Genomic DNA, 11212 nt, shown 5'->3' with positions numbered 1-11212 from the left:
GATAATGTTTTTATATCTATTAAAATTGATATAACATATAATCATTAAAATATTTATATAATTTTGAACTATCTATTATATTTTATCATTATTTTTTTCTAAAATTTGACACATCAAATCAACATAATTATAATTCAATCTTTTAAACCAAGTAGACATAATTTTCTTTTAGGCATGTCCCGCTTCTTTCATTGTTGACATTATTATTTTTGAAAAAAACGTTTTTTTGTTTGAATTTGGTGAGGCTCACCAGGTCATTTTTTTAGCTATATTAATTAATTTTAAAACTAAAATTTTAAAATAATATTTAAGCTAAAACGTAACCAAAATTAAAAATTAAATTTTAAAAACTAAAAGTCGTTGTAACTGAAGTTTACTTATAATTTTAAAATATTTTGAAACTTAACTATAGTATATTTGAATTTGATGTAAAATAACTGAAAATTCAATTCAAAAGACAGTTTTTTCTCATTTCCACGAACATTTTGCCCTTAGTTGTCACATTCTTTTTAGTTATTGCTCTTTAAACTGTTTCTTTTTGTGTTCCCCACACAACACTGTTCCTTTCTCATTCTTGTTCTGCATGTTTTGACCGTTGTTTTTTCTCAACGTCTCTCTCTCCCTCTCTCTCTGAGATCAACGCCCCATTCTGAGGTATGCTCCTCCATTCACTTCACACTGTTCATCTCTACACTTAATCAAGCCAAACGCTTAGCTTTTTCTCTTTCTGCATTTGTTAACTATTCACAGCAAGAGAGTGAGTGAGCTGCATTCAGCTTTTGGTGAAATTGGTACCCTTCATCTCTTCTGCATCTCTTCTGTCATTTTTTTTCTCGGTTTACATTGATACCATTTCTACAATATCCGTAATCGTAGCTATGTAAATCTTTTACGCCGTTGTTTGCCCCTTAGTTTGTTATCTGAATACGGCCTTTTCTTTCTCTTCAGATGATTGAGGATTGTTTTAATATCTGCCCTTAATTATTTTCACTTCGAGACGTGTTCCTATTGAAAATTTAGGGTGGTTGTTTCTCACCTTTACCCAAAACAAAGATTCCCAAATGAAAAGTTCTATGCTTTCTTAATGACTCCGCATTGTGTTCTATGGAAAGCATGGAGGAACCTCCATTACTTGTTTCTATTGGTTAAATCTCTATTTACATTGCATTGCCCTTCTTAGACTTGATAGCAAAGAAAAGCATCTAACTTTATTTACCCTGATACTTTTCTTTGGTTATAATAATGTTTAATTTACTTCTTATTTGTTTTTTTCACTCCAATTCAATTTTTATGACATTCGTTGTATATGTTGAATTTTCCTGTTTGTGGACAGATTTGCGATAGATAAAAGTCTGTATTTTGATATTTATATCCATTTCAATGCAATCCTGAGATATTCATAGGAAAGGCATCGAGAAGAGATGGGATGTTCTCAATCAAGGTTGGATGATGAAGAGGCAGTCAAGCTTTGCAAAGATAGAAAACGTTTCATCAAACAGGCTGTTGAGCAAAGAGCTCAATTTGCTACTGAACATGTGGCATACATTCAGTCTATGAAAAGGGTTTCAGCTGCACTGTTAGGTTACTTTGAATGCGATGAGTCGCACCATTTGCCATTAGATTCATTCATGAGCTCACCTTCCACACCTGTCAAGAAAACCAATCCTCTTGGCTTCATTCACATAGCATCAAAATCCTTCAGCGCAACAACAATTGAGTTTGATCCCAAAACAACTTTGAAGGTGAATTACTTAAGGTCGGGTGGTAATCCAGCAATTTCAGTTGAGGAAAGGCCTCAATCGCCTGAAATGGTTCGGGTAGAAACATATTATCCCATGCACCAGTTTGGCACTGATGGTTGCTTTCCCATGCAATCCTCACCTTTGAATTCCTCAATTTTTGCTTATTCTCCCAATAACAGGCCTAATATCCCTCCTCCTTCACCTCAATATTCCCAATGGGAATCATTTTGGAACCCATTTTTATCATTGGACTATTATGGTTATCCCAACCATAGTAGCTTTGACCAGACTGGAATGGATAATGAGATCGGAGGACTGAGGCAGGTCCGAATAGACGAAGGAATACCAGACCTGGAAGAAGATGGCACTGAACAAGAGGATTTTGCTGTAAAGGGAAATGTAGCAGAAGTAAGAGCCAAAATTGATGTAGACTCTTCCAAAGAAGAAGTCACGGTTGAAGATGTTGATGAACGCAAGGAGGAAGTGCAGGGAACGGCTGCTGAAACTGAAACTGTGAAGGAAGTCACAGAACAAGCCAATGGCGGTGAATGTTTTCAAGTATCTAAAGCTCAAACTGCTGGTCAAGAAATGGCAACTGGTAATCAAGAAGCCAAGGAAGACACACCTGGTTTTACTGTTTATGTAAACCGAAGACCAACAAGCATGGCTGAAGTGATCGGGGATCTTGAAGCTCAATTCACAGTAATCTGCAATGCGGCTAATGATGTCTCCGCATTGTTAGAGGCCAAGAAAGCTCAGTGTTTATCAGCATCTAATGAACTGTCAGGTTTGATGGAAATATACAATTTATATTTTGACCTTGTTTCAAGTATTATTGTTATTGCATTCTCTTGCATTTCATAGTGTTCTGATTTGTAAGTCGGGCCTCAAGTTTCAAGAATGACTTTCATATTTGCTCTGATATGTTGTAGGAACAAAACATTTAGCAATGTTTGCGAAGCACTAATAACGTTTGAATTCTCAAGATTGAAATTTCTTTTCATTTCCCATTTCAAAAGTCAATCTACCATAATATAGAAAATGCGTTTGTCTTGCATAGAAATAATCTTACTTGTTCCCAAGTTTTCATTTGATTTTCGTGCTTCATTTTTCTTTCACTTACCCATTTGGGAGATTTTCAAGAATATAAATTTGAATTATTTTTCTTTTGCAGCATCAAAATTGTTGAACCCAATAGCGCTGTTCCGCTCAGCTTCTTTACGATCACCCTCATCAAGATTTTTAGTGACTTCTTCAAACACTACGGATGAGGATTTCGGAGGCACCGATGATCCATCAGAGGAAGATTGTTTGTTTTCTGCTAGTCATCAGTCTACGTTAGACAGGTTATATGCATGGGAGAAGAAACTCTACGACGAAGTCAGGGTATATTATTGAACTCTTCTTTTTGGTGCATTTATTACTGAACATCTATCCTTGAACTATTATCAAACCCATATTCATTGTAAGGTTATTTCAATACAATTCTCACAGTACATGCTTTGGTATAGATAATTGCTGCTTGAAATATAGCCTGTTGACTCTTTCCTCTGGTCGTCAATAAAAAAAATTCATAACCCTTTACTGGGCCAGCCATTGTTCAATTATCAGTAAGCTGCTGTGTAGACAATCGTTTGAGATGAAAAAAGTTAGTCTTCACTTGTAAGGTTGTCAATCCATCTATAAAAATTACACTTGTGATGGTTAGTACTAAATTCAAAGTACTTATGTAATCATCTAAGAGGTTTAGCTCTTGGTAATATGAAAAACTGTAATGCCTCTAATTGACAAGTATACATTTTTCTATTGATGCTTAATAGGTATTTGAAAAGAAATCACACAGGAGGCTAACTTTTAACCCTTTAATTTAATTCATTAATATATTTTTTTCAATCTCATATTGTTACAAGGTCAATGTTCTTATGATTGTTACAATTTTATAATGGGAAACTTAATGCTATGCCCACTTTCTTCTTCAACAGTCCGGAGAACGTGTTCGAATTGCATATGACAAGAAATGTCAGCAACTCAGGAATCATGATGTAAATGGAGAGGAACCCTCTTCCCTTGATAAAACAAGAGCAGCCATTAGAGATCTACATCCCCAGATAACAGTTTCAATGCACTCAGTTGAATCTATTTCCAGGAGAATTGAAACTCTAAGGGATGAGGAGTTGCATCCCCAGCTTCTTGAACTGTTGCAAGGGTACGTAAGAAAATCATTATTCCATATAACCTTATTTTCTAGTAAAACTACTGCTACAATTCAAAGTATTTTCGCTGTGAATATTCCAATTTGTCCTTTATGCTCCTCTATGTTAATAATGCTAGTCTTTGTTTGGTAACAGTACAGTTTGTTTAAGTTAAAAAAAGTTCACTTATAATTAATTTTACGATACTCTCTCTGTATATTAGAGCTATCAAGTTTACATAGCATGTACTTAACTTTGTCTATACAGTAAGCTCACATGATTATGTATCCATTTTGATGTAAAAACTTTGATCATCTGCTTCTTGTCTGGAGAACGTGTATGGCTATGCATGCAAGAACGCTTTTTGTGCAACGAATCAAATGCATGTAATTACAAATAAAGTATCATGTATGCTGATTTAACGTACAAACTAACAGGCTTGCCAAGATGTGGAATGTGATGGCAGAATGTCATCAGGCACAGCAGAGAACCTTAGATGAAGCCAAGATTCTTCTTGTTGACTCTGATGCCAGAAAACAGTGTGCCACATCACTATGTGATCCGCAGAGGCTTGCTCGTTCCACCTCCAATCTTGAAACTGAATTGAGGCACTGGCGAAACACCTTTGCGTCGTGGATCAGTTCTCAAAGATCCTATATTCATGCTCTAACTGGCTGGCTTCTAAGATGTGTGAGATGTGAGCATGATCAGTCAAAGCTAGCATGCTCTCCTCGTAGGTCTAGTGGCACTCATCCATTATTTGGACTTTGTGTTCAGTGGTCAAGGCGTCTAGATACCCTCCAAGAAACTGCAGTACTTGAAGGCATAGACTTTTTTGCAGCAGGCATAGGGTCCTTCTATGCACAACAGTCCAGAGAAGAGACTCGACGAAATGCAGTTGGATTAAAAGAAGATGATGAGAATATGAAAATGGTGGAAGTTGGTAATGTCGAAGAGGTGATGAATACTGAGAAATTGGCTGAAGTTGCGATTGAGGTGCTATGTACTGGTATGTCAACTGCTATGAGCTCAATGGCAGAGTTTGCTGTTGATTATGCTGAGGGATACAATGAAATTGTTAAGAAATGGGAGGATGTGAACTTACAGCAGATTTCTTGTGGAACTGATACATAGATAGAAAGATATAGAGGACTTATATTTTTTGGTTCATTTAAATAGTTTAGCAATGGGTGTCAGTTGAAGTACTTTATTGAAGGATAAGTTTAGATGAAAGGAAAATGAAGGGGAGGGAAAGATTTTGTGCCAATCTCTCACCATTGTTAGATAATTTTTGTAATTTGGGGAGGGAAATGAGAAATTTTCAATGTAATGCTCAAGACCGACCCTCTTTGTAATTTTTTAAGAACATTTTGAAGTTCTCTAATTTGGGGATCTTAAATACTCAAACAAGAGAGGAAAGTTATTAGTTAATTCCGTTTGATTTCCTACTTTTGGTTTTAAAATTTCTATAGGAATCTATTACTATATCTCATTAGCCGTCGATCTTGTGCTGTTTTGATGTCCACTTTTTAGCTTTTTGATGAATAAAAAGAAAATAGTTTGACACACATGACCTTTTTTTTAAACTCATAGAACATGTGCAATCCGGAGTTCATCCAGCACTCTTAAGCAACCATTGTAAATAAATCTTTGTCATTGCATTAATGTACAGATTTAACGTTAATAAGTACTAATTGCTTCTTTTAGGCACCAAGAAAAAAAATTTAGAGATATAAATCAAATTATAAGTAAAACCAGAAATATAAAGAACATTTAGAATGAAAATGTTTGAGAGAGGATGACACATGATTTATTGCCCTGAATTAAGAATTCAAGGAATAGTTTGTTGTGTGTGCATAGTAGAGATGAGAGTCAAATTTACCTGATATAGGAGGCAAGTGTGTGGAATAAGATGAAATGGAACTAATATGAGCTAAATTTGCATTGTGGTTGTTGGATTAATGCTATAAGAGCTTGATATTACTCAGGGAGAACATAACACCATGGATCTCATTTGTAGTAGATTGTTATTCCTTCTTTGAAATCTTAGCTTCACTAGTTAGAACAAAGTAGTAGACATAGGTTTCTTGTCATATAAGCCATGTCCAAGAAAAAATCCATATTTCCTGTGACTAGAAGTTTTCCCTCAACCATAAATGTTTTTCTTGTTCTTGGCATCAGAATTAAGAGGAAATTTATGCTTGCAAAAGCATATGTGCTCAATGTATGACCAGTACATCCACAAAAATTACAACATAAATATATACTACTGACAATGTTAATTGAATGTGTTTGATGATTACAAGAAATGTTCTATTCACGAATATTTGTTTTTGCTGAGTAACATGAGAAAATTTTCATGATGGAAGTCCAATGATTCATTAAAAAAACATGACAACAACATTATCATATTGATAATTGAGGCTATTCAAAAACTGCATAGCCTACTTTTTTCAGTCTTTTCTATGCTATAATAGACGCAACTTTGCAAGTGCATTTTACATTACATTGCATGTACAAACTGGATTTGGGAAAAAGTCTAACTTATGTGAAGTTTTGTCAAGTAATCAGTCATATAGAAATCACTTTATTTAATAAGTCTTTAATTACAAATCATAAATTTAGAGAAGATCACCTTATTTATTAAGAGAATACTCTAATGGATCGAAGGACAGAAAAAATGCACAATCCATGAAATCATGTTAAGACACCCTTTTCAAACCTTTATGGATGAACTCTTGCTTATTTTTTACACTTATTACAACCATTTAGAATTTGTTCCACATTGTTTATAGAATTTAGCAGAGAAAAACAAAGAGCAATACCAAGATTTTCTTTTGAATGCGATTACACAAAATTGTGAACATTGTTTTTGCATTTAGATAGATCAAGTTCACCATTCATTTTTGCTAGAAAAATGAATGCGCACAACAGCTCTCGAAATGAAGAAAAGAGAGAACAATAAGTGTCCTGTTTATTATTGAATTAGATAAACGTTTATACACAAGAATAAAGTTGAAAAAGGTAAAGAAATAACATAAAGGGGAGAGAAAAGGGAGCTAATAACAAATTATTATTGAGATAAAATTAATCTTAATAAATAAAAGAAAAATAAATTAATTTATTTGAAACTGGTAAATTTTTCATTTTTTTAAATTTATATTTAGACCCACGAACTAATCTGTTTATTGTGGACCTTTAGGAATCAATACAAACCTACAAAAATATTTTTCAAACTAAATTTATCTAATCAATTTAAAATGCGGATTTCACAAATCTAACCTACCTTAAAAGAGCTGTACGCTTAGCCACCACCTAGTCTTCATTAATTTCCGACAATTCAATAAACAATGATATCTTTCCATTATCAATTTGTTTAACACTTGTGTATACAACAATGGACCTTATAACTAGAAAATTAGAATGAATGGTAATTTTCCAATTTCGCATGCTAACAAAGAAGGACACACTTGTTTTATTAAGGTTGGTGGCAACCTTGTCTCTTACATCGAAGGAAGATATATAAACAAATGCAATTTCATTCATAGTAATCAAAACCACCATCATCTAGCTCCAGTTCAGCATCATCAAATGTAGTCATAAGTGTGAGGAACACAACAACAGCAACCAATTGTGCTACCACAAAATATTTGGCCTTCCTTTTGAAGGTTTTTTCCTCCTGTGTTTTCTCTCTTTTGGGTTTATTCTTAGGCTTCGAACCTAATTAAAAAAATGAAAAAAATCAAACTTCATGAAGAGTCCCAGGATGAGTTTAAAATAGCAAATAGACATTTTTCACATAATTAATGATAATACAATTTTTTTTCCATGAACCATGACATGATGAAATTTAAAGACACGCCAAATATAGGAAATAGGAGACAATTACTAAGAGCCTTATGTGATTACTAAAATTCAATAAAAAATAAGGTTTCATCCATTGAAATCTTAAAATTATTGATTTTAGTTAGTATAAAATGACCAAATTCTAATTTTGATCTCAGTGAAAAAAAGAAATTTGTTTAGATCCCTCTAAAATATAAAATAATTATTTTTGGTCTAAAAATATTTGAAACTAATACAAGTTGTCATTAGACCACAGACATTGCCTGCCTTTAGACAGAAAGGTCACTTGACCTTGTAGAGTAGACTAAAGACAAAATTTCATTTTGTTTGGGAAGAAAACCAAAGAATTGTTTTTAGAAAAACTAAAATTAAAACTCAGTTAATTTTACATACACTAAAAATATATTTAAACTTTTTGTTTTATAACACAAAAGCACAAGATGGAGTAACAAGATATTTTGTACCAGATTTTATATAATGGTGAATAGAAATAACAAGTTACCAGGAGATTCCATCTTAAGAAATGCTGAAAGTTTAACATTATTTCATTTGTTAATTACACCCATCCCGTAACTCTCAAGTCACTTGAAACCTATGAATTTCAGAATACTGCAATCCATCTATAGAATTGTTAGAAATAATGACCTAGAAAGTAGAGATGTATTTTTATACTACCCCAGCAATAAGACACCATGCCAACGTATTTCCAGCACTACATCTAAATAAAATTATTAGAGAGAGGGAGAATGATTCTGTTAGGGGGAACACCACATTCGCTTCTCCAGGAAAATCTCATTAAACAAAGCTAAAGTGTCCATTAACAAGGTCCAGAAAATATCTTACCTGATTGACCTCTGGAAGCAGATGATGATGAACCAGTACGAAATTGTGGAACAGAGGAAGGAGATGGAGCAGCTTCTAGAAGTTCTGTTTTACATTGTTGCACATACCTAACTAAATTAGCATGCTCCAAAAACTTGATTCGCAGCACTGAAGATTCCTGATGGTACATCAATGAAGGATGTAGAGCTTAAAGTTTTTCTCAAAACAACTGTCTGAGTGATTCTAAAAAGCACACTAAAAGCAAAAAATATATATGCTCTTCCTTAAGAAGAAAGGCCAGGAAGCTCATGGGTAGAAGAATGCAAAAGCAACTTAGTACATAAGCTTACAAGGCTTTTGTGTCAAAGATTAGTTTCCTTGTTCAGAAGTATCACCCAATATCGGATTATGTTTATAAAACAACATGTTTCTCCATAAGAAAACCAGGAATCCCAAAGCATCAATCTCTCATTTGCTCACCCATCTCACTCGAACAAGTCTAAGTTACAAATTTTCCACCTAGTGAACCCCATTGCAATTATTCTATTATTTCTAGGTCTATTGTGATACATCTCCCATGATTCTTACATCAAAGAGGTAAAGAGAAGTATTTATGATCAAAAAGCTCCAAATACAGCAGATCACAGCATAAAAGATCTCTTACTGCTAGAGGTCTAAAAAGAATGATGAAATTGAGGCTGGCTGTTTATTTCCCAATCTGGAACCAATTTTAGTCAGATTTAATATTCTTATTTTTAGGATAAAATCTTTTAAATATCAACTACAATTCCTTGAGAACAATCTTAGTCAATTGTCATTTACTCCACCAAGTGCTGATAAACATTGGTAAACACTTCATATGTTCATATACAGCTATTCTATAAATGGTTCCCTCTTCACCTAACTCTTAGACTAATGTTCTACATGGCTTCAATAGAGTGCCAAAATCATTTATTCTTATAATGAGAATCTAACCAACTTCATGATAGTTCCCAAAGTGTAAAATGTAACTTCCATAACAATCCCTGTCCAATTTAATTGGCCAGTATAAACCAAGCAGCCACTATAATATCCATAACAATCTCAAAACAAATAATAGAAACACAGTTAATTAAAATTAATACTTACAGGTAAAGTTTGAAGAACAACCAGTCCATGTGCAAGAAAAATAGCATCTAAGCTTGATGGCCTGCATAAACCAAATAAAACATATGAATACTTCACCTGGAGGTAGAAGATAATAAATTCTCTAAAAGTGAAAAAAAAAAAACATTCCCACAAAATGCTCTAATCAAAGATAAGCTCACAAGTTTGTTACAATTCAACCAGAGGAAATCACCTGTTTTCAAGTAAGTAATTTTGTTCGCCTAAGGAGCTTGACAAGGCATCATATGCAGAGTTTGCTCTTTCGTAAATCTGTCCATCACTAATAACTATGCATAAATGCCAAATTAAAGAGAAACTCAAGCAAAACAACAAAACTGCTTACTAACACACAGAAATGAAGGAAAACCCTATACTTAATGATCAAGATCCTTATACTTTCATATTGATGAATTATTTCCTCAAACATCCAAAAAAATATGGATTTAGTCCCTCTTACCCTTAAATAAATCATGTATTCCAGGAGAGACCAAACCAACATTTTGTAAAGTTGAAGAAGGACCAAATTCATTGATACCAAAGTATAGGAACCTTGACCATGTTTGGTCGGAAGTATAGAGACCAGAAACAAGTACTTTCCCAAATATGAAATTTAATGAAAATAGTTGCACGAGGAAAGAAAAATAAACTGACCTCTTCTTTCTTTACTTCAGCATTGTCATTAGTAATTCCATGTTTCAGCTTTACACAATGAGCTTTCTTCCAAGAAAGAATCTTCCCCAATGGCCACGGAAGATCAGAGTAATAGATGGCATAAGCAGAGGAACTTTCACGGCCCACCCAGAGTTCATAGGCAAGTGCATCAGCAAGCCAAGTGGTGAGAATTGCTTTGGTTGAAATCCACTCAGGTAGTGTAGAGACCCCACTGTCCAAATCAACAACCCCAGCATCTTTCTTCAAACACTCAATGATCCCCTCTTTCTCATTGTTATAAGTCACAGAATCACCAAACTCAAAGTAAGGAATTTTATCTAAACAAAACAAAAAGTGAATATGAGTAAGCAAACAATAAATAAATTCATGAGATGGAATTGTGAACCCCATAAGCCTGAAAGACAAGAAAGAAAACGGATTTACCAGTATGAGGGTCATTGAGGTGGAAATCCAAGTGAAAAGGAATTTGAGCAAATTTGAGATAGATGTATGCCGAAAGACATTGAGGGCAACCAGTTGGGAGACCAAAACATGGCTTCCGCACCACCAGTGTGTTCAATTCCGCCATACATCAAAATCAAATATTCTTCTGGGGTTTAGTTTAGTTTAGGGTTCATGTCACTGTTTTAATGTCTCATTTCTTACTTTCTTTTCATGTTCTTTTAAATGGGCCTGTTTTTTAAAAAATGGGCCTGCTTCTAGATATCGGAGTTCCATTTTTTGTACAGTTATAAAAGGATGAGACTTTACTTAAAATTAAAATTAAGGATAATACCAGTTTAATTTTTATAT

The 11212-nt window shown here is 33.9% G+C and overlaps 2 protein-coding genes across 7 annotated transcripts; one reads left to right on the top strand and one right to left on the bottom strand.

Annotated features, from left to right (window-relative positions):
• Positions 1-540: 540 nt before the first annotated feature.
• Positions 541-5365, top strand: LOC137807246 (protein ALTERED PHOSPHATE STARVATION RESPONSE 1-like). 6 transcript variants are annotated; one of them, XM_068607761.1, is made up of 6 exons: positions 552-654; positions 751-791; positions 1404-2529; positions 2917-3128; positions 3725-3948; positions 4372-5365. In XM_068607761.1, the coding sequence occupies exons 3-6, from the start codon at positions 1422-1424 to the stop codon at positions 5066-5068; spliced, it is 2241 nt and encodes a 746-aa protein (XP_068463862.1). In that variant the 5' UTR covers positions 552-654; positions 751-791; positions 1404-1421; the 3' UTR covers positions 5069-5365. The 6 variants fall into 6 exon arrangements, with proteins under 6 accessions (XP_068463859.1, XP_068463862.1, XP_068463860.1 ...); XM_068607759.1 differs by having other exon boundaries at positions 1334-2529; XM_068607758.1 differs by lacking the exon at positions 751-791 and having other exon boundaries at positions 541-654; positions 1334-2529.
• Positions 5366-7273: 1908 nt separating this feature from the next.
• LOC137807245 (mitochondrial outer membrane import complex protein METAXIN-like) lies at positions 7274-11094 on the bottom strand. The gene is made up of 6 exons (XM_068607757.1): positions 10844-11094; positions 10400-10737; positions 9942-10018; positions 9731-9791; positions 8624-8780; positions 7274-7654 (listed from the first exon to the last, which is right to left on the bottom strand). Exons 1-6 carry the CDS (start codon positions 10986-10988, stop codon positions 7473-7475), a joined length of 960 nt encoding a protein of 319 aa, XP_068463858.1. The 5' UTR covers positions 10989-11094; the 3' UTR covers positions 7274-7472.
• Positions 11095-11212: the final 118 nt, after the last annotated feature.

This window comes from Phaseolus vulgaris, chromosome 3 (genome assembly GCF_000499845.2).
Source record: "Phaseolus vulgaris cultivar G19833 chromosome 3, P. vulgaris v2.0, whole genome shotgun sequence".
NCBI classification, from domain to species: domain Eukaryota; kingdom Viridiplantae; phylum Streptophyta; class Magnoliopsida; order Fabales; family Fabaceae; genus Phaseolus; species Phaseolus vulgaris.
This window is presented reverse-complemented; position numbering and strand designations above follow the sequence as displayed.